Source organism: Callorhinchus milii, unplaced genomic scaffold (assembly GCF_018977255.1).
Source record: "Callorhinchus milii isolate IMCB2004 unplaced genomic scaffold, IMCB_Cmil_1.0 Scaffold20, whole genome shotgun sequence".
NCBI classification, from domain to species: Eukaryota; Metazoa; Chordata; class Chondrichthyes; order Chimaeriformes; family Callorhinchidae; genus Callorhinchus; species Callorhinchus milii.
The window spans coordinates 3,774,633-3,802,093 of record NW_024704761.1 but is presented as its reverse complement, the minus strand read 5'-3'; the positions used below and the strand labels follow the sequence as shown (position 1 = coordinate 3,802,093).

The window sequence follows — 27,461 nt, the reverse complement described above, 5'->3', positions numbered from 1 at the left end:
TCGCCTGCTAACGGGCATCAGAGCAGCCGATCCAGGTGAGCGCTTTTGACATTTGCGTAAGAAAACGTATTCAAAGGCCGGTGGTGGGGGGGGTGGAGTGGGGGGGGTGGGGGGGGGGATACATGTTTTGCAGACTGAAATGCAATTTAAATTAGAGCTTTACCCCCACCTCACCCCCATATAAAAAAAACCCGCCCAATTGGGCGTGGGAACCCGCGGCCAATCCGCCCGGGGGCGGTGGGCGGGGCTGGGGCGGGGCTGAGGGGGCAGTGGGCGGGACTGAGGGGGCAGTGGGCGGGGCTGGAGGCGGTGGGTGAAGGTTGCGAGCGAGAACGCGAAAGCAGAGGTCGGACTGAGCCGCTCGCCGCGCCGTAGCGCGCTGTGCATGCCGGTCTAGGCCAAGATGGCGGGCCCCGCGCGGCCGCGATGAGAGCCGCCGACTTGGAGGCTGAGAGGCCGAGGCGGAGACGGAGCCGACGCCTTCCCCCTCGGAGCCGATAAATCCGGACACAACGACCCTCTGCCCTCACAGCTGAAGCCCCGGTGGTCTTTCTATTTGGCGTTTATAACCCCCTCCTCACCCTCACACACACCCCCACCCCCTCCTCTTCCTCCTCCTCCTCCTCCTCTCAGATACTCCTGTCGGTGGTGAAGCGTCAGCAGCAGCAGCAGCAGCACACCATGGCGGGCGCCAGTCTGCTCGAGGAGCTGCTGGAGGAGGACGAGGGCGACCTGACCGACTGGAACCTGCCCGTGACTTTCATGAAGAAGCGACACTCGGAGAAGATCGAGGGCTCGAAGGCAGTGACTCAGAGTTGGCGCATGAAAGACCGGGTGGGTATGACCTGACTCCCCATCCCATTCACCGAGAGGGGGGGGGGGGGAGGAGCACACACCTTCCTCCCTCCCTCCTCCTCCTCCTCCTCCTTCTTCACCTCACTTCACTCCCCCCCCCCCCCCCTCCACTCCCCAGGGGCGACGGTGGGAGCACCGAGGGTCGATTCTTCCGAGGACAGATTAGATGAGACGTGCGCTGGGGAAATAATACCCCTGGAGTGCGCCGTACAGCTCGGGACACGCACCGCGTGTGCAAGACGCTTGGCAGGAGGGTGGTGGAAGGCGAACTGGACGGTCCTCGGTCTTCTTTCGCCCGGCAAATACTTACGTTCTTCGGTTGTCGCCTGGGCAGGGTTTACCAGAAATTAAATATGTTTGTAAACCCCCCCCCACCCACCAAATCACTAAAATACTAGCGCCAAATGTAGACCCATATTATTTTTTTTGGGGGGGGTGGGTGGGTGGCAGCTGGGTGGGTGTCTGACACATGGGGAAACCTATCCCCGTGCTTAAGCTTAGCCAAACCAAACTGAGAATTCCATGCATCCCACCAATACGTGGTAATTCCAGGGGTAGATTGTTGGAATGGATCGCTCTCCCTGGAGGGACACATCCTGCTTACCTAATCCCGGAAATTATTAGGCACATGTTGGCAAGAACCAAGACTTGGGGACCCCAGAGTCTGTTGGGGTAACTGCTGAAGGCTAAAACTGCATAGTTTGCCATTGATATCGCTATCTGACAAGCCTTCCTGTTGCTTATCCAACTGCAATCCCCCTACCTGAACTTCCTTAAAAAAAAACCCGCATATTATTCTGCCTTGCCTATTTATGGATGGCAACAGCAGAGTGGCCAATTTAGATTATTGTTTTGAAACAGTTTAAGAAAAAGGTCTTCACAGGAAATAAACAAAACACACTCCATTTTTCGTAGGATATTAATTAAAATTAAACAAAAAAGCAGACACCCACCCAAAACTTGCTGTTTTTTTTAAACACAGTTCAACAAATACAAGTGAAAACGCCTCATCTTGCAACATTGCTGCTGGGTGTTGACATTAAACCCACCCAATAACTGGGCACCACCAGCTTTGTCTGTCTTCTCTCTCCTTTGCGATTCCCCCACCATACACAATAAATGCTCACCCTTAGCCCCCCATCAACCTGGGTTGGCCTCAGTGGAAAGGGAAATATAACATGTACCGTTCCAAGGGTTCTAATTAAAAGGATTATGGCAAACCAACCACACATAATTTTCCTTGCTGATTTGATCAGTGAATTTCCCATCTTTCTAATTTCTGAAGTGTCCCAAGATCTGACTTTGAGCTTGCAATCTGGGGCGGGTGGCGACGCACCATTACATTGCTTGAGGCGCCGTACTTTGAATGAGATATTCCACTGAGATCTCATCTGGGCCTGTTTAGGTCAGAACTCTTCAACAGAAATTTGGATAATGCAAAGCAGCCTAAAAGAATGGCAGTGAATGAAAATTTATTTTTACACATATGTCACATGTAGTTCTGTACGGTATCTTGGATTTATTAATCACACCGCCTAAATATGTTACAAGTGGGACAAGTGTGTCAGCCTGGTTCAGTTGGTAGCAGTCTCTGAGTCAGCTTGAGGGTTCAAGTCCCGCATCAGGACTTTGATGTTGCATCGTCAAGGTTGATACTCCATTGCTGGGGAGGAGTTTCTCCAGGTATTCTGGCCAACAACCCTTCAGACAAAATTGTTCATTTGTTTCATGGCTATTTGTGGAACATTGCTATGTACAATTTGGCTGCCACATTTGCTTAGAAAATATACAATCACTATACTTTGCACTAAATCCTGTGAAGTGCTTTGAGACCTGATATGAAAGGTCTTATATTGAATGCAAGATTATTATTAATAATAAGACTTGTTATTAATAATAATGACTTTAACATTATTATCCTCTTATTTACAAAGTTAGATGTTTATCTTTTTGGAAAAGATTTTAAGTTTTTTTACTTCTGCTCTAATGTTGGTTGTGTGTTCTGGCTATAAACACGGTCTTATCCCCGACTGTTCAGTGCCTTGGGACATCCTCCCGACGTGAAATGCGCTTTACAAATGTAATTTATTTTTGTATGTTTGCTGTATGTCCAGGACCACTGCTGTCCTGACAGACTACCTGTTGGACATCAAGTCCTGGATGAGGGCAAATTTCCTACAGTTGAATGTGAACAAGACTGAGGCCCTTCTGAGTAGCTCGCGCCAGCGCCTCAGCACCTCAGGCTCTAGCAGCATCAACCTCCATGGTTGCACACTACAACTCACCAGCCCGTCAGGAACCTGGTGTCTTGTTCGACCCTCAACTGTCTTTTCTTCCCCTCATCCAAATATCCAAACCATAACCCGCTCTGCCTTCCCTCACCTCCACCACTACCTCACTCCTCAGGCCGCTGAAACTCTTGTCATGCCTTCATCACCTCCAGGCAAACGCCCTGCTTGTCGGCCTTCCCAACTCCTCCCTCCACAGGTTGCAGATAATCCAGAATTCTGCAGCCCGTGTCCTCTCTTGCACCAAACTCCGTGACCCTTATCTCCCCCATTCTCACCCGACTCCATTGACTCCCTATCCTTCAGAGGATCCAGTTCAAGATCCTGGTCCTCACCTACAAAGCCCTCTATGGCTTCGCCCCACCCTACCTCTGCGACCTAACCCCCTACCAACCCGCCCATTCCCTCCGCTCAGCCGGCTCTGGCCTGCTCCACGTCCCCCGACCCACCATTGGCGGGAGAGCCTTCAGCCACTCTGCCTTCATCCTCTAGAATTCCATCCCCCAATCACTCCGCCTCACCCCCTCCTTAGCCTCCTTCAAGTCCCGCCTCAAAACCCTTCTCTTCAACCATGCCATCGGTCACCCCCCTCCCCTCTCTTCTCCCTCCCCGACCCCAGCTCGGGTCTGAAATGCTGTACACTGTCCAGCGCCTTGGGACGTCCTCCCAACGTGAAAGGCGCTATACAAATGTAATCTTATTGTTGATGTTGTTGTTTGAAATATTTAGATTGTAAGCAAATTGTTAACATTTTTCAAGTGTAAACAAAACACCCGATTTTGACAGGAAACCGGGGCTGCATCTGGACTGATCGTTAGTGGTTTCCCAAAGGGATTTGAAAGTACATTAATATGATAGGTAAAATGGCCATTTGGGGACGTTGACAGAAGATACTTTAGACGGGTGATATGTAGAAGAGTTAAAGGCACAGAGTCTGAATAGTTCTACTAAAATAGGAAGTTTACTGATAGGAAGTGTACAATAGTAATATGTGGTATGTTCAGCCAGGAAATTAGTGTGGTTTGTTGAGAGATGAGAGATAAAAAAAATTGCTGCACATGATGTATTATTTCAATCCTAACCTGCTGTGCTATTATGCTGATTCAATATCGAAAAGTTATTGAAAGTTTGGGAGTAGGTAAGATAATGTAAACATGTAAAAATTGTACTCTGTATTTTAAGAAAAATGGTTTTAGTGGATGGAATGAATGTGTATTGAATTTTCGATTTTAAAACTACAATTTTGACAGTTGACAAATGTTTAACGCGTTTGCATCATTGATTTAAAAACTATTGAATTGGATATAAAAATTCAGGCAGACCTGTATTCAGCAACCGCTCAGGGCACTGGCCCAAAGTAGCCTTAGTAAAAAAGGCTTGGCCTCTGAAAAGGGGGCTGTAAAAAGGCACAAGGTGTAAAAGGACAAAGGGTGGACACTGGTTGTGTTACAAGTGGTTGCTGAGCAGAGGTGGTTGATTACTCTTTCACGAGAATGTCTCAAGTACAGTTCTCAGTACAAATACTGTATTTGCCTAAACAAAGCAAAACTGAAATAAACAAAGTGATAAGTGATGATGCTAAAGGTGCTTTTTTGTAACTTCTTGTACAAGGAGGTTAGATGAAGTTTATTTTGTCTTGGTCATTGCTTAATGATGCAAAAAAATAATAATAAACTGGTCCTTTTCAATCTACGACTGATTGTGGGACACTGCTGTGTGCAATTGGCTGCCGCGTTCGCCCACGAGTATGCAGTCAATTCACTTTACAGTATATTCTGTGAAGCGCTTTGGGACGTCTAGAAGACGTAAAAAGCGCTATATCAAATGCAAGGATTATTATTATATTATAATAATGTAATTTGGCCTTGGAAATTAAACCTAATAAACCTCAACTACAGCAGTGTTTTTGGCAAATTTGATTCATCACAAAAACAATGTTAATTTTTTTTTAAAAAAGTGCTTGATTTGTTTAGGGATACTAGTGAGATTCTGCTAATTAAACCTTTTAACCCCCCCCCCCCCTCCTTTTCTTTGCAATGCCAACAAACAAACAAAGACTAAGGATTTAGTTCTAAACGCCATAGAAATAGAACTGCTAATGTATGGGCTGCTCAGTCTATGTCACCATCGCTTACAATGCCTGACCTTAAAACTTCCCTTTTCACTTTACATTGGTATGAATCTGTTGCATCATTTGGAATTGGTGTTTTGCTGGAAAGTATCCCCTTTGAATTCCTAAGCCATTCACACAGTGAAATACAGTGTATAATAGTCGAGAGAGTCTGTACTGTTGTCCCGGAAGGCAGTGTGATAAATGGTCTTTAATTGCATTGTATGAGGCAACCACCCTATTCTTTACATGGCACATAATTCCTAAATTGAATTTCCTTGAATCTTTAATTTATATTGATAACTGTTGCTGTTGGGAATCAGTGGGGCTTGGTATTGGCTCCAGGGGTCCGTGTGTGTGTGTGTGTGTGTGTGTGTGTGTTTGTTTTAACCCTCGTAGCACTGAATTTGCTTCAGATTTTAAAATGTGCTTGTGGCAAGATTTTATGTTAACTTTAAAACAGTGAAGACAATTTGGTATATTTAGATTGAAATTCATGAGTTTTGTTAGAAAGTATAAAGTATCATTTGTGTTTGTAAAGTATTAAGTGGTACTGATGTGGTCAAAAGAAAGATGGCATCAAGTGGAAATTCATATTTTCAGGAATTTTACAGAAACATGAGAATTGACAGGCAATCTCCAAAATTGGTGCCTGGGCAAAATTCCTAACAGTGCAGTCCTAAGACCGAACTGGGTCAGGTTATCAGCCAGCTGTCAAGTCACTGGTCAGCGACCATGCGCTTCAGTTTGCTGTACAGTATAGTGGTCGATAGTGTGTGGGTATTTTTATGCCAGAAGATGCAGCAGTTATAGTTGCCTCTGGCTTCCAATATTTTCTGAGTTTTTCTGTGAGACCTGCAATGAAAGATTTACTTTAGTCCAAAAGCATATGTATATATCTGGGAAAATTCTGAGTAACTGTGTTACATTCGGTGTAAGATTTGCAAGAAATGTTCTATTTTTAAATAAGTGGATTTAGATTTTTTTTCGAAAGTGGGAAACCAGTTCTATCTGTGTGAGAAAGGCATGTCTTACAAGATGATTATTGGGTAAGGAGAGGGGAAATCAGTGAATATACTAAGGGGTATTGGCAGTAATGAGATCTACAGTACTCTACAGGCACTAAGTATTCAAGATGGTTGCCACTATGAAGTTGTCAGTAAAATATTCTACACACTTCAGATTTGAATACTTACAGATTTGAGGATAGCATTTGTTTCTCAAATTGCAAATCATTATCTGTCTTAGATGTCATTTTGCAAAGTATTCTTGAGCAGAGCTTAAAAAGCATTTTTGTATTTTTTTGGGTGGGGGTGGGTGGGGGCATAAGAAACTGACCAAGAATACATTTGCAGTTCATTTTTTTTCTTCAGTACATTGTTGATACAGAGTGAATAGTTTCAGCAAATGATTCTTGCAGCGCATAATAGACAATTTCTTTTTCTGTCTTAATGATGTGATTGTGAATAGCCTGCAGTAATCTGCCACTGTGAAAAGTGCTTATGCAAGCTGTTTCTCTCAGCAGGGTCATTATTTCTGCTAGGCAATTTTCAACCTTTCCTTTGGATACTGTGAAATGCAGCATTGCAGCTATTGAAAAAACACATTACCCAAGGATAGCTGGGGAATCAGTCAGGACCTTGCATTTAAACCTTGAATGAAATGTGACCTCCTTCCCCTCTCCCCCCGCATAATAATGTTTACAGTCTGAATGTGTAGAGTGGTTGGCTGACATTGAATATCTGAAACAAGCATGCCCAGCAAACCTCTGGTAGAGGTTCCGGTGCCCTACTGTATCCTTTAATTTTAGCTCAGTATTATATGAACAGAATATGAATAGAAACATTGGACCACAATACAGTCCCACTATGCAATGCTGTTATGAGTCAGATCAAAAACCCCAATTGGTTGTAGCACCTGTTCCTCTGCAGCACAACAGTTCAGTCATACAACTGTGCTCCACACGCTTGGCATACAAATTCATTTTACTTCCATATCGCAGGTTTGTTCTCCCTGGTTGGCATCCTTGTGCCATGTGCCATATGCTTGTTCAAGAGGTTAGGCCATTAATGCTTCTGAGCTTCTGCTGCTCTTAAATAGACAACTTGGATGGGCAATGCAGGAGAGTTATTCCTATTTAAGGGAAGGAAATCGCAAAAAACAATTCTGAAACGCAAATAAAGTCCTTTGCAATTCAGCTGCTATTGTGTGATGGGAGGAAGAAAACTCATACTCCACTAATGCTTATTACAAGCTGCTATCACACCAATGGTCGACTTAGATGGTTATTCTGATATGTTCCTGATTCAGACAGTAACTGGTATGGGATCTGTAAATGCTGTAACTTCAGTCTCCACATATAATGTGACCCTCGAAGAGACATGAGTTAAGAATGGGGGTGGATGTCTGCAGTTTTTTGAGCAAGAGTTGGAGTATGGTTTCCCTCTTTGGGCAGTTTCTCACAAACCTTCCAGCTTTTGTTCCGTCTCTAAAAGCCAACAAATTACCAGATTACCTGGGCTTCAGATACACAGCTAACAAAAGTCTGCTTTATACCCTCCTAAGGTTCTGCTTCACTATGAAGTGTTGGATCAATGGCCCATTAGTTGCAATTTGTACAGTACATGAGGTGGGAAGCTGACTTCTATAACTTTTAAAATGCATTTCAAATTTGAGCTTCAAACTCCCTTTTTTTAAATAAAGTAGTCTCCCTTTGAGGGAAAATGATCCCTGATTAACTATTTTAAAGTGATATTGCAGCTGCAGGAATGATTAGCAGTACTGCAAATCTTTCACTGTCTGTATTTATTACATTGAACAAAATGTGTTTTCCCCTGTCAGAAGAGAAACTTTATTTGCTATGCTTGGAAGTTTTGTCAAACTGAAATAGTGTTGCCGCAATGAAATGCTTTACCAAAGGTTATTGCCCCAATGCTAATATTTTGCCATAAAGCCAATATTTACAGTGATATGATTGGAAGTCTGGGTAGAACTTCAAACTTGTGTAATATTCCTGGGCAAACATAGCTTTCTGAGTGGTGGTGGTGGTGGAGGGGGATTGTTTAAATGGATGCAGTCTATTGAACTTCAGTGGCACTTAATTATGGCAGCCTTTTCATTCACCTTTTTATTCTGACAAAAATTGGGCAGAACAAATTGCCTGACTCATTTTTAAAAAAAAAGATCTTGTTGATTCATCAACGTTGACATTATACCATTTTGGTTTCTGTTGAGATGGGCTGAATCAAAGTAGTACTCCAGGGTAAAATATTCGAAAAGTACAAAATTTTTAAAAATTGTCACTGTGAGGTGGCTGTTCTGCATTTAATCTCTTTCCCTTCTCCAGCCCCCCCCCCCCCCCCCCCCCCCCCCCCCCCCCCCCCCCCCCCCCCCCCCCCCCCCCCCCCCCCCCCCCCCCCCCCACAATTGCCTCCCATCCTCTCCATCCCTAATCTGATCACAGCTCGTGTACGTGCTTTGCTTCAGAGACCAGGCACGAGTCTTAGTATTAACTTGACCCATTTTATCAATGTGGTTTACGCGACGGAATTGTGACGAGAAATATACCACTTTTCTCGTCTTCTCTTTCTCTCCCTAAATTTCAAGATTGGTTGCTGGATCCAAAATGTATTTGAATATTTATTGAACAGTTGATAGTTCAGTTCCATTCCAGTGCTGAATTTCATCTTCCAAATTGCTGAACTTCATTGGACATTTCTCTGAATTGCATTTGCAATTTCACCCAGCTTGTCAGTCACCCCAAATTAGCAGGCTGTTTTAGTTTTTTTTATTCCAATATTCACCACCCAAGGTTATTTGGTTTGTACGCACCAAGGTTACAATAATGCGTTAAATTCCTAGCACTGAAATTATTTGTAGTTTGATGTCTTCTGGTTCTCAATAGTGGCCAAACGGTTCTTCATCTGCTGGGAATATGAAATAAATGTAATTGATCTATCATTGTGGAACTTTGACTGAAGCACCAGAAGGTACTTTTGAATAATGAAGGGAGTTCCCTCCTTTTTGTTCCATTTCTGGGAATGACCCTGTTAAACTGGCAAACCTGCCCTGGGGAAACCTGAATGTAATTGTTAGTCGAGACTGGAATTCAAACTCCGATCTTCTGATTTTAGCATTCTCCACAATGGAAAGCACTTGCACGTCTTACAGTTGAGCAGTTTTAAAATCACCATAACATTATCTGGCAGCTTTCGACAGGGATGCTGGCTAGCGGCACGTTCCCAGATTTGATGTAGTTAAAGTAATTTAGATAGGAAGTAATACTGTGTTGATATCGGCAGCTGCTTTACTGTTTGGTATTCATTGATTTCTTAGTTGAAGAGAAACTGGTGTTTTTTTTAAAAAAAAACTTGTTTCTTGACTTCAAAGAGAAGCCATGTGACTTATCCGAATCTCTTCTCTGGGCCATCATTTTACCAAACAGTTTACCTACAAATGTTGTGCATGTTCAAGTCATGACGTTGAGCTCACAGTCTACACTGCCACTCTGATGCAGGATTAGCAGAGGTGCTGTTCTTCTCACGGAACACTAAACCTCGGTCCCATCTGTTGGATGCACATTAATGATCCCTTGACACTAACAATAATCCTACATCTGATATAGGGTTTTTCACGTCGGGAGTACGTGTCAAAGCGCTTTGTAGGATTTACTGAAAAGTGTAATGATTGTATATTTTATATATTTTCACGATTTGAAAAGGGAAGGGATGAATTCCAATTCTTCTTTCCACCCCTCCATTGTGGGCTGTTTTCGTATTCCATGTTTTGGTTTAAATATATTGGCTAATATGTGGGTTCTTGGATGTGTACCCCCCAGGAACATCCAAGGAATACATCAGAATGATAATAATAATAATAATAATCCTCGCATTTGATATAGCGCTTTTCACGTCGGGAGGACGTCCCGAAGCGCTTCACAGAATATACTGTAAAGTGAATTGACTGTATATTTGTGGGCGAAACGCGGCAGCCAATTGCGCACAGCAATGTCCCACAAACAGTCATGGATTGAAAATGACCAATTTATTATTGTTTTTGGGGTTTTTGGAGGGATTATTATTAGGCTGTGTGTGGAGTAAGGAAACTTGCCCAAAGTTTCGCCCTCTGCCTGGAATTGAACTCAGGTCTCTCACTTGCAAAGCGAGTGCTCTAACCACTGAGCTACAGTTAGAGCACATCAAATGTGCACAAAGTTACCAATGAGAGCTCGACTGCATTGCAGATGTGTGAATTCTCTAATCTGATTAGATGTTGGAGAGAAGGGTTGGATCTGGATATAGTACTATGGCTATGTTTTCCAGCCTTCACAAGCCTTCTGATTCATCACTTAATGTTAATGAGAATTCTAACCAGAGTGACCTTTGTTATATTTTTCTGTAGCATTCTGAATTTCATTCAGATGCAGTATGTATGTTGCGGTGTGTCAGTTTAACAGTGCAGGTACACTGCACAGCTTGTATTGCTTGCAGTGATTTCAGCATTGCAGTGATGAGAGGTGTGCAGTGTAACTGCACCCTTTCTGTGATGGTCAAGGTTTTAACCTGCTTTTGAGTTACTGCTGTTTACCAAAGACAGACCGTCCTTTCGGTTCTTTTCACTGACGATCTAATGCTGGAGATCAGGGCAACACAATGCAATTCTGCTATTATTGTTTTAAAGTTATAATGGTATCAATCCAATGAAACAGTATAACTGTTCTGTGACTACATAACTAAATGTAATTGGATTATGTTCGATATGCCTGTGGTGAAGGGTTGGAATTTATTAGATAAATACATATGGAGGATATCGTACTCTAGAGAAAATCAATTAATTGGTGTTGCTTAATTCTGCAAAAGGTAGATACATTTTACCACTGTGCACATCACCTTTTACTCGTAGATAAAGGCCACATCTCTTAGGAGTGATTCCTCTATGCCATGGCTGACTGTGTTGTATTCAGCAATGTTTCTGAGGAATGGATTTGCCTTGATGAAACACCTGAGCACAGCTAAGCTACGAGACCTGTTGGAAGAGTGAACCTTGCTCTTAAAATTCCAGAGACATCTCAGAATGAATGTCAGAATACATTTGTGAGCATGGTGAGGGCTTCCACTGTAGAGTGCAGAACTGTCTGAGTGAGAATAGGCTGGGATAAATGACTTTAATGTGCATATGACCACTTAATGCAGGAGAACACTGCCTGGTTCATTGATCTGGAAAATTTACTGGATGGTGTGGTTGTTCATTCGGTTAAATATTTAAAGAGCTTTCTTCTAAAGAAATGCTCCTGAAATTTTAAACCCAATCTTTCATAAGTCATATATTAGACGCAGGTGCAGTTATGTCGATGCAGTGTTTGACCATTAAAATTTATGTTCTTGATCATGGCGAGTTTGCTTATACTGCATAGGAGTTCCTGTTGTAATTGTATTATGTTAAGTACTATAAAGATTTTTCTTTAGCATTAGGCTGATGTTTGTGACTCGATATCTTTTGGAGGCTGGTGTTGTAAGCTGGGTTCAGCAATTACATCCTTACATCTGATTACATTGTTGCATGGATATCCTAAGACAGCATCAGTTAGCTGTACTTTGAAGTAGTAATTGGGAAACAAAATGCATCTGCTGGCATGTGTGTTTGGACTGCCAGAGAGTGCAGTTGAATGGGTGCCAAGCAATAGCCCAATGAGGACATGTGTCAGTGCAGTTGCGTAAACAAGTATGGGAAAAGGTTGAATTTATTCTGAAATATCACCCCTTCTAATTAATGATGAAGGGTTTTATGTTGATCTCACACCTGGACAAAGAATACCCTGCCAGTCTGTCATATTCCAACTTATTCACGCCCAGAATTAGCACAACATTGCATGTCAAACGTTTTAATGTTTAATCCCCATTAAAGTATAACGTATTCTCTTTCCCATTACTGAGTTCTAAATGTTCAATTTAGAGCACGTACTTAGACATCATTCGCTCATATCTCGCGAATGTTTTGTAAATGTTGGTGAAAGCATGATTGATTAAATCTGCGAATGCTGCTGGTCCTTTTCCAGTAATGGATAACTGGAGCACTCTGATCAGATTGGTCTAAATGACTGTGTATATCCGCTGCCATTCTACACAGGAACTAACTGGCATCTTGGCCCTTTAATGGAATCTGGAAAAACCTAGCTAGAAGTTACTTCAGATTTAATAGTTTTAGCTTTTCCATCCTGCCTGTTCCAGGAGAGCACCTGGCTCACTTCACCATAATGTCTTAGAATGCCAGCCCTCTGGGACATTGCACTTGTGTGTCAGCTACTGCAAAACAAGTGCACTGGAGAGGTTTTGAAGAGGAAAGATGGGAAGCCAACTGTTGGTTCGTGAATAGTGCACTAAAAGCAAAATTTCTTACTCTCCACCTACAGCTTTTCTAAATTATTCAGTAGCCTGTCTGAAATTAACAGATGCCAGAGCGTGGGTTACCTGTCAAACTAAGTTGCTGACAGAACACTCACTTTTGATAGACTTCAGTTCATCCCGACTTCTTAATGGAACTTGGCAACGTGAATCTTGTTTTGTAAATAGTTCGTTTTAGCAATGAGATTATGCTTCACTTTACTAGCTTTAAAAAAAGTATTATATTTATTATTATATTGCTTCAAAATTGTTTCTAAAACATTCAGAATCTTCTTGTACTTTGGTTGCCGTGGTTTACCCACAAAATATACAGTCAATTCACTTTACAGTATATTCTGTGAAGCGCTTTGAGACGTCTTGAAGACAGATAAGGTGCTATATCAAATGCAAGGATTATTATTATTAAACACCAAGCATAACAATTAGCAGTTTTGTCAATTTCAGAGAGAAACTCCTGTTTGGCCCATTTCATATAATATAGAAGTAAACGTTCCTTATTTTTCTTTCCTGTGAAAGAAAACTCAATTAGTGAAAGAAGAAACAAGGTTTAGGATGGTGAACTGCTAAGATCCCTCACGGGTAAGTTTCAAGTCCTCTTCACTCCCTTCTTCAACTATCATGCTCTAATCAATTCTTTTAGCATCTAATTGCACATGTTTTGTCTACAAATACACAAATTTTACTCTTATCAAAAATTGCAGAAAAGTGCTTTGAAACATTTCAACATGGTAGGTGCTATACCAAATGCAAGGATTAGTATTATAAGAAGTCTCAATTTCATCCCTTGAATCACACGTACATGTTCTCAATGAGCACTTCTTCCTACGTAAAGCTAACTCTGAACAGATGTTTAATTGTATGATATATCAATGTCAGGGGATGATTTTAGCACTTGGATTTAGTTGCCTGACATATTTGGATACAGCTGCTGTTCTAAAATAAAGTAAACGTAAATTTGCCAGGTTACATTGGAAAGCAGTGGGAATGCCATCAATTTATTCTTGAACGGCGTTCCTGGTGGGCTTCACATTTTAGCTTTCTTGGAAAAGAAAATTAATTGGGTTTAAGAAGATTGGGGGAGGAGGCCTTCTGCACAAAGGTTTCAAATGAGCAACGACAAGAAATTCAATCACTTTTTCAGTTTAATTTTTATATGACTAATTTTGAAAGGTTTATGGCGCAAGGGGGGAATGCTTTAGTAACAATACCTTTGGTCCGATAGATGAATCTTTATTGAGTGTTGCAGTCAGTTGATCAGTTTTATGTACTTCTTGAATGCGTTCAGTATTCAAGATCAGGATGGTCTGCTCAGTATTAGACTTCATATACAGCAGTAAGGGTTTCGAAATGCAATCAAGATTTTATTTATTGAATGAAGCAACAGTTTAGGTCACCACCAGCACCACTCTCCGTGAAAATGTGTAGCAGCTTGGGAATCATATTGAATACATAGGTGGAGAAATATTGATTTGTAGCATTCAATCTCAAATGGAAAATGTAGTCATACGGCGTTAATGTTAATATCCTTCAAAAAAACAATCAAAACGTGTTACTAAGTATTTCATTATAATTTGGTTATGCAGGATAGCAACTTGATGATCCAGAAGTTAGCCAATTTGGCTTCCAGCGCACCGGCCGGTATTTTGTATTTCTCTGCACATATATAGTTTGTGTAGAAGCTTTGACCATTATTGCACCCTGTTGTACTGCTGGTCATGACTTTGTTGGATCTGTAACACTGTTTTGAAGTGGTGCTTCACTGTATTTATGGTTTGCTCTTCATCATTAAGGTTTTGGTTTGCTTCCAGCCTTTCAGATTGGATATTGTTCCATTAAGCAGACATTCATCTTTTAATCTCTGTTCTCAAAAGGCATCTTAACAGTATTGCAGAATTTAAGGTTGTTTCCATGAAAATGATTAGTTAACTTCTGAATACAATGTCATCCTTTGGGGAAGGTTCTCATTAAAAATATCTTATCAAAATTCTAGAATGAATTTGAAGTTAAAGAATGTAATTTCCCCCCCCTTTGCCCACCCTATGGATATGCAAAAGCCAATTGTAGTATTGTATCTCCACTGCTGTCTGCGATTGGTTGACATGAATGCATATTAGGGCTCGAAATTGGAAACTGCCTCACCTCTCTATAAAAATATCAAGTGCCGTGTCATTCAACGTCACTACCCTTTGAGCCAGTGAACTATTTAGCCCATGTTCTTTTCTCTGTTACTTGGGCATGTTATTGGGAATTGTCTGTTCCATTTATACTCTTCCCCCGTTGGAATCACGTGGACCGGAGTACTTAACTGTTGACTCAAATGGAATTTTCCGAATATATCGGTGTACGTAAAGTACCTGCGCACCGACCGACAAACTGCAACGAAAATCCATTGAGAAATGACTTGTGCTGTGGAAAGTTGACTGGTTTATAAGTATTTATGGGAGCTCATGTTGCCATATTAATATCAAATCTCCATTCAAGTATGCTTTTTGTCATTCATCTCTTTTAGTGGCATCACTCCAAAGTGCCAGTTTATGAATTGGCTTGCAGCTTCCACGGTCCCTGGTGATGCAGCCGCCTTGAGGTGCAGGGTGACTTTTGGGGGAAAGAGTTGGTTCAGTCGAAGTCATCGGCTTCAGAACGCATTGAATAGTTGCGACACTTTAAACGGACTTCGTTGCAGGAAGAGTACAACACTTCCATTGCTTTTATTTATAGGTTGTACTTCGGAACGCTATCATTCTGTCACACAATCTTCCCGGTTTGTCGAACGTAATAGCTACTTTGTAAGCAAGGAAGAGTGTACTACACTGAGAACAAGATGAAGAAAGCACTTGTATTTTGATAGCACCTTATCATGTCAAGCATCTCCACGAAACAGCTCCAGCACAAAGATCCACCTTGACATGGGATTTAGACCCAATGCAATGTAAACTGAAGGCAGATTTGCTGTGCTGTGTAATTCACCCTCCAGTGTTTGGTTGCTCAACATTTTGGTGGTGCACAAATCAGTTGCTGTTTACACACGTACAAAGTGAAAAATTGGGTCTGATTGCCAGCCGTGAAAGTAGGACATTTCAACTGAAATGAGGATTGTGCGTACGAGTAAGGAATCCAGATTCAGTACATGAAAAAAGTAGAAGAGAGAGCTCCTGAGGCTATGAAATTTACTGTGGAGCCGAGTGTTGAGTTTTCTTCAGCACAGTAATGCTGAGAATGTTGGCAAGCAGCACAAGTTTTCTCGCACTGCCGAAAAGCTAACCAAATTATTCTCTTTAATCTGTCCCATGAAGCGTTTGAATACTGCGCTTGTCAGTTTTGGGCCAGCAAACCATTGTCTTTGTGTCACCGACCTGTTAAATGATTTGTTAGTTACAGAAAATTAGAGGAAAAAGCCTTTGTGGTTGGGCTGAGAAGTGGTTGAAACTGAAATTATGTATGATTTTATTCACACAGTGGTTTGGTGTTCATATCTGCTACGTTATGCATATTCATGTCTGTAGGAGGAACTTAAAAAAGGGAAAAGTGATATTTTAGGCAAGTCTTAGAATACCAGTATTTTGTTTGGAACATATTATCTCATTACATAATATTTCATTTTCCTGCACCCGTGATAGCTGTCTTTCTTCAATTCAGTCAGATTTTGACTGGTCAAATGAGCAGAACAGTGCTTTGGTTGCACGATTGTTCCCGTATAAAGGGTTTTTAATTCCGCTGGACGTCATCACTCCCTTAGATTCAGGCCTTTCTGCATTGGATAATGCACTTGTTTCCCACCAAGAAAAACATTCGCAGTTAGCACTTAGTTTGAAGTTTTCGCATCAAATTACCAATAGGGAAAGCACCATCGGAGGATGGCACAAATTGTTCGGAACGTTTGATCGATGGGCCTGTGGGAAAGATCTGAAGCAGTCCTGCTGTACTTTTGCCTTATTTAGTGCTACTAAGTGGCACTTACCACCATGCCTTTCATTCTGGATGGCTATCTAATCAGGCTAGTGGGAGAGAAGAAAGCTCACCATTGAGCAAAACTATTGTGTGGTTAATACGTTTTAACAAGAAAAAATAATCCTCAGATTTGTTATCTTGCCTAAAGAGTTGTAATGTCTCAAAGCTTGAGCAGGCTTGTCAAAAGTCTTGTCAAGTGTAGTAATAACAATAATAATCTTTGTATTTGATATAGCACCTTATCACTTCATTGAGACGCCTCAAAGCGCTTTATAGGATATATAGTAAAGTGCAGTGACTGTGTATTTTGGGATCTTTAACGTCTACCAGAACAGGCAGACGGGACCCCAGTTTAACGTCTCATCCAAAGTGCGGATTTGCAGGCAAATGCGGCCCCAATTTGTACTTAGCTATATAATTATGTCACATCAGCAGCCACAAACTGTTCTGTACTCAGAAAAGGTGTACGTAGCCGTATAAATTGATGATGAAAACTGCGTTCAATTCTTGCACAAGTTTCTGTATCTACATTTACGCCTGAGGCCAACTGAGAATTGATTTGTGTATCGGGTTGATGTATTAATTTCTGCTGATTTTATAACCATTAATTAACAGAGAAAACTCTACAAGTGCTTCTTTTTATTTCCCTTTTGCGTTGATGTGATTGATTATTCCTGGCAACAGTTGGGAGATGGGCATTAATTCTGTTTTGTTCTGGTTTAGTGATGTTTCATTGGTACAAAAATCAATTTCATGTCCAATGGTGTAATTAGCAGCGATAATTTTTTTAAAAAAAACTGAAGATGAAGAAATTAATCCTTAAATATTAACTTGCTTAATCGTTCAGCCAGATGCAGCTGGTCTGTCAAATATAAACAGAAGTTCAATGTCAGTACTTCATATTTCAGCCTTCAAATCTCTGACTTATGATGGTGTACAATTCCACAGAATCTAACTGCCCTTTGTGCCTCACCCAATGAAATATTCTTCATTCGTGTCGAGATGGGGCACGTTAGCAGCCTACACACTGCACTGTAAGGGTAGGTGGTATCAACAGCTGAACCCGATTCTGTCCTTTGTGACTTCCACAAAGCTTATTTAGCAAGAATCTACACAGGAGTTGTCCTCCAGGAATGCTGAGGCTAATTTTAGTGCTCCCTACTGTTACCTTAGTGGAAATCAGTTGACTCAGGACCAAGATTGAACCTGACACATCCCTGGTCTGTAAGGCTGTACTCACCTGCCCATCGGGGGACAGGGCACTCTTAAATAATGTGCTGATTATTAACATGCACTCACACACACACACATGTTTCTCCTTCCCCTTCCTCCATTTCTCAAACAGTCTGAAGGGAAGCATCCTTTGCTAATGCTTCCCTTTCAGACTGCTTGTCTTCAAGAATTGTTTTCTTGACTACAATAGTTGACAAGGTCTCCGTGGGATTGGTGCATCTGAAAAGTGTAGTACAAGTAGTTCCATAAAACAGCAGAGGAATCTTTCAGATGCTCTGTAAAACATTGGTGTGACTGCATGAAGGGAGCACTGCTGCCATAATTGCAACAAGGCTGAGATGGTGGAAAGAAATCAAAGTAAGGGAATATTATGAAGATCCTTCAGAAATTTCATTGTTCTCTGAGGAAACAATACATGGTAACTTGATTAGTTTTTAAAATGATCAAAGGAATTAGGGTAGACAGGGCAGTACCTTGTATTAAAACAACAGGGGAACTGATCTTACATGAAAATAATAATAATAATCCTTGCATTTGATAAAATGGCTAGCAAGCTAAATATAGTTCAAAGAATAATCGTCACATTCATGAAAGGCTACCTTACGCAATCGATGCTGAATCAGTTGAAGTATTCATAAAGGAAATAGACAGGTTCCATACACAGCAGAGAAGAAATAGATGCAGGTCTAGTGCCAGGTCACAAGGGACAGCACTTCAGTGACTGGTGAGCCACACAGACGGAATAACCTTAGTCATTCCCAGAATGTGTACGCAAGTGCATTGGAATTCCAGAAACTAAGACACTGTCAGCTATATGGGATTGATTCATTTAAACACAGCCTGTCTCTTGTAGTCTTCTGCTGTAAGAATGATCTAATTGAGGGTCACACCAACGCTTTCCTTGTCCTGGCCTCTATTATTTTGTCCTTTTCTATTCTTTTCACTAATGTTCTTCTGCTCAGTAGCGTTATCCATAGGCAAAGTAATATCTTCCCTATGTATTCTGATGATTTTCATCTCCACCATGACCTTAAATTCTCTTGCGGTGGCACTTCCTTAACATTCTACTCTCAACAGTTTTGATCCTTTCTTTCAGTTGCCAGGAGTCTTACTAAGCAAATTACAGTCTAGAGGGAGAACCGATCGATCCATTCTTCAACTTTTAAATTGCCGAATCATTTGTACAAGCACTAAAATTTAGTATATTGCCGAATCTTTTAAGCATCTATATTCTCATGAGATTTTCATGTTCGTTGTCGAAGCATTTGGTCGTCGAAATGCTGAAGTGAAGGAAAATCTGTTATTGTTCCATCTTTGAGCAGCTCGTGGAATCTGTACATTTCAATGAAGCAATGTGAATTTCCAGTAAAGATTAAGTTTGCTCAAAAATACACAAAAGATTTATCTTTTTACAGCAAAATGCAGCTCCAACAAGCTTGCAAATTGGACCATAAAGGATGCTGCCATAAAGGAAATGAACTGTAAAATTTTGTCTTTATAACTTATTTCATTGTTCCAGAACTTTGTAAAATTTAGCCAGTAGACCTACCTACTATTCTCATTCTCCACTGAAATCCCAATTGCTCCAAACCAAACCTTATAAAACTGAAGGATAAAATACACACGTTAACGTTCTGCCAGCCAATGTCTAAATTATATATATCTAGAGATTACACAGTGTTCTGTATAATTGTAGGTAGGATAGCATGGGGAGATATAACTGCATTGGTACTGAAGCTGCTTAGACATGCATGTAGTGTATTGACTAGACGATATGGAGTAGCAGGATTATTGTGGTATCTAAATCATGCTGCAAATATCCTATTGGTTCAATGCTGCTCAGTTTTTCATGAAAATATGATTTGCTTCAGTGCTTAGTTTTTCCAGTGAGAACACTGGAGATAAAGATGCTTAATTTCAGTGAACCGTTGGGCAGGTTTAATTCAATTAATTTAGGAAAATACTATTTTAAAAAAAACACGGGTTGACTGTGGATATGGGTTCTGTATTTTGGGTATAATCCACCCAAAAAAATAGAATTTGTGGAGTCCAAACAATTTCAAAGTAGCCCTTACTAATGTATAACTACTGCAACTAAATGTATGGTGGAAGTTATTTAGCATTTGAACTCGGTGATATTCAGATGGAAGGATTGCTTATTTGTCAAACTTGGTATTGGAACAGAGTAAAGATTTGTTTTCGTCAGTTGACGGTCTGACAGGAGTGCAAACCGATCACCAGATTGAGAATTCCACAGAGCAATTAATGTACCTGAGACGGAGATTGGTAACTTCTGTTTCCTTTGCTTTTGTATTTTCAGATGAAAACAGTCAGCGTTGCTTTAGTTCTGTGCCTGAATGTTGGTGTGGATCCCCCAGATGTGGTGAAAACGACTCCCTGTGCCCGTTTGGAATGCTGGATAGGTGGGTGCAATAGTCTCTTTATAGTGTTAGAATGATTAAAATCACTAATGCCTCACTGTTTTCTGTGTTTGTTTGATGCCTTCAGAGTTTGCTTAATTCTGGAAGTTGAACTGGCATTAAACAATTCTCGTGAGTTAAACAGTTGTGGGATTCACCACAGTCCGAAAAAAAAAAAACTTGACTTTCAGCCCATTGCACTACATCCACTTCATCATCACACTGTAAACGTGGAAACTTCCTGCACTCGTGTCATTACCTCTATCGCGTTGTCATTGGAACAAAAAAACTTTTCCGAAACCAAAAACTCAAATAAAATCCAAGATGTATAATATCTGCTTGAAAACCATCCAAGTTTTCCATGTGTTGAGGGATTTGGCTCGACCATTTCTTGAATCCTCGCCCCCTCCCCCCCCCCCCCACACACACACACAAAATCTCCTCTGGGTTAATTGAAAGAATTGTTGGAATGGTCAGAGCGCCACTGTTCAGAATGTTCCATTAACTGCAGCCTTTGGTGTCTGGAACCCAAGATTTAAGGCATTTCAGCACATTTGTTGTGCAGTATATAATGTGAAATGCTGGCAGCGGGGAAGAAATAACCCTGTTCCTGGCAGCCTGGTAACTTCTCGTACAATGTAATTGCATCCTGTGGTGCTAATGACATTCTATTAAATAAAAAGTGGATCCAACTTTATCCCCGGAGCTACTTTAATTGTTACTTAAATTATTTCAACTCTATTATTAATAGATTTTCCTTATTTAAGCATGTATTAGGTGGTGGTGTTAGGTTGAGCTTTAATAATTTGGTAACGTAATTATTAGAGGGAGGGCACGGGATAGATAGTGAGGATTTGTGACCTGCTGCAGTGAAGGAATTTTCCAGCGTAATAGCTAATCTGTCCTGAGTTCCATTTCCTGACACAAAATGGAAAAGACATGGCATTGGAAACACAGCATGCTAATCACTCCCTTTCTCAATAGGCTCCACTGACTCCCAGCAGATTGATGTCAAGATTTTCACTCGCTTTATGCCCTTGCACATCCCACCTCTACTCTCCTGCTTACCTCTCTGCTTGGCAATCTCAGACTTGCTACACTTTCTCTTTCCACCACTGATGGCTAAACTTTCAGCCTCTCTACTTCCATCCTTTGGAACTCCCTTCCTGTTATTATACACTCCACCTAAAGAAGATCGCACCACAGATAGACAGAATAATAATTTCTGAAAACTCGAAATTGTTGCCTGAGCGCTTAGCTTTTACAAGGAAAAATGTAGTTATGAATACTTTTTCAGAGTTTTGATACCTTAATTTTCTGTGAATATTAGACAGAAGAACAGATCCAGTATCCTCCAAACCGCATAAAGCAAGTAAAATCTAAGTAAAATTTATGCAGCTTTTATTGGATTGGAATGCTAATCAGATGGAAAGAATGAAACACCATGTATTTTTCTGTTTTTTTTGTATATTTGCAATGTTTAATAAAAATGCACAGAATATTTTGATCGATGTAGCTATTTGCTGATGTGAATTGCGATAACCGGTACAGTTTATCTCAACAGTATTGAAAATAGTTTGGATGGTGCTTATCTTGTCTATTTCACATTAAGATATGAGCAAGATGTAGTGCGTCACTTCCAAACCTTTCAACTGTGTATAACCAGTCAGGACAAAGGACTAGATTGGGGAAACAGTGACTTGACCTGACCTGCTGCTTTATTTATCATCCAAAACTTGCATTGTGAGCAGTTTCAATTTATGGAATTTTCTCTTTTCGTTGTTCAATTGTCCTTAAAATACCATAGACTAAGCCAGTTTGCTCCCAATCAGGGATATCAGAGAGGGGGTCCCCTTTTCTATATTTCCAACCTACAAAGTTGGAGATTCTTCCCCTCAGGTGTCTTGTACAAACCCACTCTTCCAACTATACTCTAATTATTTTCAATCAAATTTCTGACAATCGTCATTATTAGGGGTGGTCTGAGAGTCTTGGACTTGAGTGTGGCAGTCTGAGAGAGAACCATTCTGAGCATCTCTTGAATTCAACACTGGGACAAGGGCAGTTTCATGCCACATCTCTGCCCTGTGCTTCTAAATTGGCTGGTACTGAATCTTCTTGGCACTCTGTGCCATTGAGTATTCATGACCTCCTGGTTTTGTTGCTTTGAAGAAAATCATCGACATTTATGGTGATTTATGTTGTTTTCCCAACTGTTTCTCACTTACCTTAAGTTTATATATTGGTGTTCTTGCAGATCCACTATCCATGAGCCCCCAGAAAGCTTTGGAAAGTATTGGTGCTAATTTACAGAAGCAGTATGAGAATTGGCAGCCAAGGGTGAGTTTTGTTTCACTTAAGATACACATAGAGGTTATGAGCCATTCTGATTTTAACTTGAGTGCATGAATCCTAATGGAATAATACATGATGGTAAGTAGAGGTGAAGAGTTCTGATAAGTTTAGAAGGATTTGATAAGAAAGCAGAACGAAATGATGGGAAGAGGAATGTGTTACTGCCAAGTGGCTCTCATTTTCAGCTTGCCAAAGCAAGAAAATACTTGCATTGGCAATCCAGTTTAGCGGTGAATAACCTTGAGACCAGTCTAGGTTGACATCAGTTGTGTGCCAATACATTGTGTTATAACTTGACTTGCAGAATAGTGTCAGCACAACATAGATCTACAATATCTGCTCACCCGGCTGAAATCAAGATTCCTTTTTTCCTTAGGAGTCCTATGATACAGATCATTTTAAGTATAACCCTTAAACATGCAAGTTCATATTTAAATGAAATGAAGCCATGCAAAATGTTAATTTCCTCGTCTTTAACCAGAATTTATTAAAATTCTGAGCAATTATCTTTGATTAAAAACTGAAGTTGCCAAAAAAAAGCTCTGATACATCAAAGGTTTCTTCTCTTCCCCTCTTCCCATCCCCATACAAAAGTGAATCTACAGACATTTGAACAATCTCAGCTGTGTGCCATTGCATGAGTTCTTTACTAACTCTTTTTCCCTAACAAGGCCAGCACTTGTCTGCTGCCGTGGAGTTTTGTGGTTGATTTTGAGAGTTGAGGAACTCAAGTTTTTTTTTCAACCAGCACCACATGGCTTTATATAAAGTTGTGCTTTTGTGCAGTTGGCTCAAACTGACACGATCGCTCCTCACAAAGCTGGTGGATCCTTCATTCCATCCTAGCAGACAGACAAACAGACATCCTAATTCTGGAGTTTCAACACTGTTTCAGTTGCTATTCCTATCCGCTAATTGTTCTGGAAGTTGTGAATAACGGAGTAAAGGCATAAATAAATTTGCACGGTGACTTTCATTCTGTCAAATGCTGCCGGAGTGAAGGATCGCAGAAGCTCGTGTGTGACGAGGTACACAAAATAAATGTGTGCGAGAAAATGTTATGTAATCCTTGACCTTGCGTTGTCTGTTGCCTGACCAGCCATCCATACTTGCAGAACACTGCATCAAATTTCAGGCACTTAACCTCCATTAGTGTTCTGCTTCAGTTGTCTCATGTAAAGTTATGTATTTAAGCAGCTTTATTTTGAAGGCCATTTTATTGCATAATTTTACAAAGTAGTTTAAAGCATTAAGGAGTGCTTTGGATGAAATACTTTGGTTAGCATAGAAAGTTATTTGAAGATTATTGCTGTATTCTAATCGCAGTTTATTTTTGCATTAGCGACTTTAGAGGAAGTGCTTTTTTGAACAGAGCAGTCAAGACATTTAATGGTTGCCATTCATATTGTTGAGTTTTTAATATTCATAACTATTCTGAAAGACAGTTCGTTACTTATGATGCCTGATTTGGGCTTTGGCTCGAACAACAAAATGCATTATTCATTTGTGCTACATATGCATTACATAAATGGTTTTGTCAGATTTGGGGAGAAGGTCCATTTTATGCTCATCAAGGTGAGGGACATGAGCGAGACATTGGAAACATTTCTCCACTTTGGGCACTCGGTTTTTGAAGCACTCCAGGAGAATAACTGTTTCAGTGATTTGTTGTGATAACTGCAATACTGTTGGTTCACTGTAATTCGATTTGCCAGCCCTCGACTGGAACACAACCGTAAACTCATTGTTTTTATGTGTTTCGATTGAAAAGTGAATACGTATGCAACTTTAATACTAATTTATTAACAAAAATGTTGTTCAGTATCTGGATACCGAGAAAAATAAATAATGCAGTACGCTTGATGTGCAATTTTGAGGGCTAAATGCAAAATACCTGATTGGATTATAAAAACAAAAGAAATAAATGAAAATTCCATTGAGTTATAAATAGGGAAAGCAAATGCACTTTCTAAGGCTGGGACATATCAAAGTTATGTTGAATAATTCATCATGGTATAGGTGGTAACTATAGGCAGTCGCACAATGTCTGTTCAAGGAGTTATTTCATTACTACAATAGACCCACATATTGTCCGAACAGGAATAATCACAAATGAATGAACTGATCAATTTTAATGATAAACCCTGGGTTTGTGTGAACCCAATATTTTTCTTGTTGCATAAATGACCTCAAGAACTCCTCTGTACAAACCAGTAAGAGGCAACACCATAATTGCAATGGCCAACAACACCCCAATAAAATTGGTCATTCACTTTGTGGCTGTTTTGTGGGGCTTTGCTTTGCGTAGTATTGGCTGCTGTGTTCGCATGTAAAATACATAGTCACTACATTACATTGTGAAGTGCTTTGAGACTTCATCCCGACATGAGAGGCACCTATATCAAATGCAATGATTTAAAAAAAACTTCTTTCTTTGAGATGATGCTGGTTAAGCCTCCATGAATAACCAACCATTCTCAAGTCTTTTCTGTCATCAAGACAAGTCTTTTATGTAAGTCTGTGGAGAAACTCCAGATTGCGCCAGTAGCCTACGATGCCAATACAGCTCCAGGTAGAAGGAGAAGGATTGAAATAAAAACCATCAGTGGGATGTAAAATGAGTTACAAAATGGACATCAACTCCTTTAAGGCAAAAGTTCTTTTTCAACTAAACTCGCATTGTGAGGTTACTGCAGAGCAAGTCCTTCCCAAGGCAGTCCTTGTGCTTTAGCAGTCTAGAACTCTCTGTACTCTTTTGAAAATTATGGATCTCTCCACCCTCCCCTCTTCTCTTTAGAAGCAGTGTGGAGGGTATTTAAATTAACTAGTCAGAGGACATTACAGATGTGGGAGAAACCCTGAAAAACTACTGGAGTCTTCTAAAAAGTTTGCAACTGCTTTTATACAGTGAACAGAGGCAGAACGGCACAGAAAGATCAAGCTCTCCCATTGTTGAAGATATGACAGATGATGGTTGAGCCTGGAATAGTTTAAAAGTATGATAGAAGATATAAAAAAGCTATAAAGGAAAGTGTAGAAGGCTATAAGGATACATATTCTGTAGTTATAAGATATACAATCCACATTGCCGGGAACGATTCATGGAGGCTATGGATTCATGTCAAAAATTGTCTATGAGACATTTAGTTTCTGGGAACAACAACAGCTTACATTATTAGCGTCCTTCATTTCATGGTGTTCTCTTGATGGATAGGTGACAGACAGACAGGCACTGTTATAATTACTGTTTCTGAGCTGGGGCAGGTTTTAGATGGGATGCGCAGCTACTTGTCCATTCTGGGCTCAAATTTAACGTCAATGAACCTGGTAGTTTGGTCAGGTTGTAAAATTGGATATGGCATTCCATCTCTCCTACCCAAGGGTTTCAGATTTCTAGCTCTATACATACCCCTAAAGACCTCCATCCCATTCCTCACCTGTATATTTATTCAGCTGTAATTTGTAAGGTGTTAATTGATGTATCAGGTGCTTTACTTGAAAGTTTTAACCGAATACTGTATTCACTACTGGGAAATGGAGGATAGAGGCAGAAGAACGTGGAAGAGGAATTCTTTTCAATTTCAAGCTTTGCTAGAGGCCTGTTGATTTATTACTTGTTTAGTTCTGCACTTACAGTCCAACTTAAATAACCCACTTACATCTTCATCATCCATCCTTCAGCATTTTAAAAGATTGGATAACTGTGTCTGGAAATATTGCCCTTCAAAAAGCATTTATTTAACAGTAGGTTGTAGTATGCTCCCATTTCGAGATCCAAGTCTCTCAAAGCCATTACATTTAGGAAGGTTCAAAAGGACATAATAACAGCTAACATGATTTGGAAGAGTTGGCAAACTGAAAGTTATCTAGTCTTTAAATCGGATTAATGGGCTTCAGTAATTACTAAATTGCTGCTGAATGATATATTAAAAGTGACAGTATCCCGTGCGCCTGAATTTAAATACTGTAAGCTTGATTTAACACATTAGAAAATCATACTACAAAAAAATATTTTTCAGTAATGGGGAGGATTTCTTCTCCAATTTCAGAGCATTTCCGCTCCTCCTTTTAGATTTTTTTTCAGGGCTTGAACAGGCTGTTGACGTATCGTACCTTTGCAATTCTGAACTTGAATTTAATGATCTGCTCAACACACTTTTCCCTGCCGCATTTCTCTGGGGAAATACTCGGTACATGACAGTATCTCCGTATTTCTGAATTGAGATTAAAAAAAAGCGCAGAGAAGCACAGACCCCACTGTAAAGGTACAGTTTCTTGAAATTCTCCGAACCACACGTAATTTAGTAACCGGTTACAGAATCACATTGATCGAGGGCATATAGCAACTACAACAAATTACATTTAGATAGCACCTTTCATGTCGGAAGGTGTTGCAACACACCAAAATTTAATTTATTGTAGTTCATGAGAAATAACTTTTGACAGCAGCGTTGAAAACGCGTTAAATGTGTGATTCACTGGCAGCTCAGATGGTAGCCATTGCCAGGTATGACAAGTCATACATACCAGAACATTTCCAAATTTCACCCCTGTGTTTTGTGAATTAGTTTCCCCAGATTAGCAAAGTATTGCGGTTAGATCCTGTGCAGATGATCTCTTCTAACTGGATTGAGTTTGAAACCAGGTCATTTGATTTATTTTATGTCTGAAAAAAAATAGGCTGTTTGACAAAAGTAGCCAGTAAGGGGTTAAACTGGAGTCAATATGCCACATGTAGGTGCAGCCAAATAATCTTTTGTTAGTAAATCCGGTACACGGGTTTCTAAATATTGACCATGATTTGCGAAATTCTAAAATAGGGTCACTTGCTGGTAATCCCAGGTTTGGCCTG

General features: G+C 40.4%; 1 protein-coding gene across 3 annotated transcripts in view; it reads left to right on the top strand.

Moving 5' to 3' along the window:
• The first annotated feature begins 387 nt into the window (after positions 1-387).
• Positions 388-27,461, top strand: part of rptor (regulatory associated protein of MTOR, complex 1) — a 132,599-nt gene continuing 105,525 nt past the window's right edge. For all 3 annotated transcript variants that reach the window (XM_007888666.2, XM_007888667.2, XM_007888665.2), the window contains exons 1-3: positions 388-834; positions 20,155-20,257; positions 22,512-22,594. In XM_007888666.2, the coding sequence (XP_007886857.1) occupies positions 682-834; positions 20,155-20,257; positions 22,512-22,594 (339 nt within the window). In that variant the 5' untranslated portion in view covers positions 388-681. The remainder of the gene's footprint in view (positions 835-20,154; positions 20,258-22,511; positions 22,595-27,461) is intronic.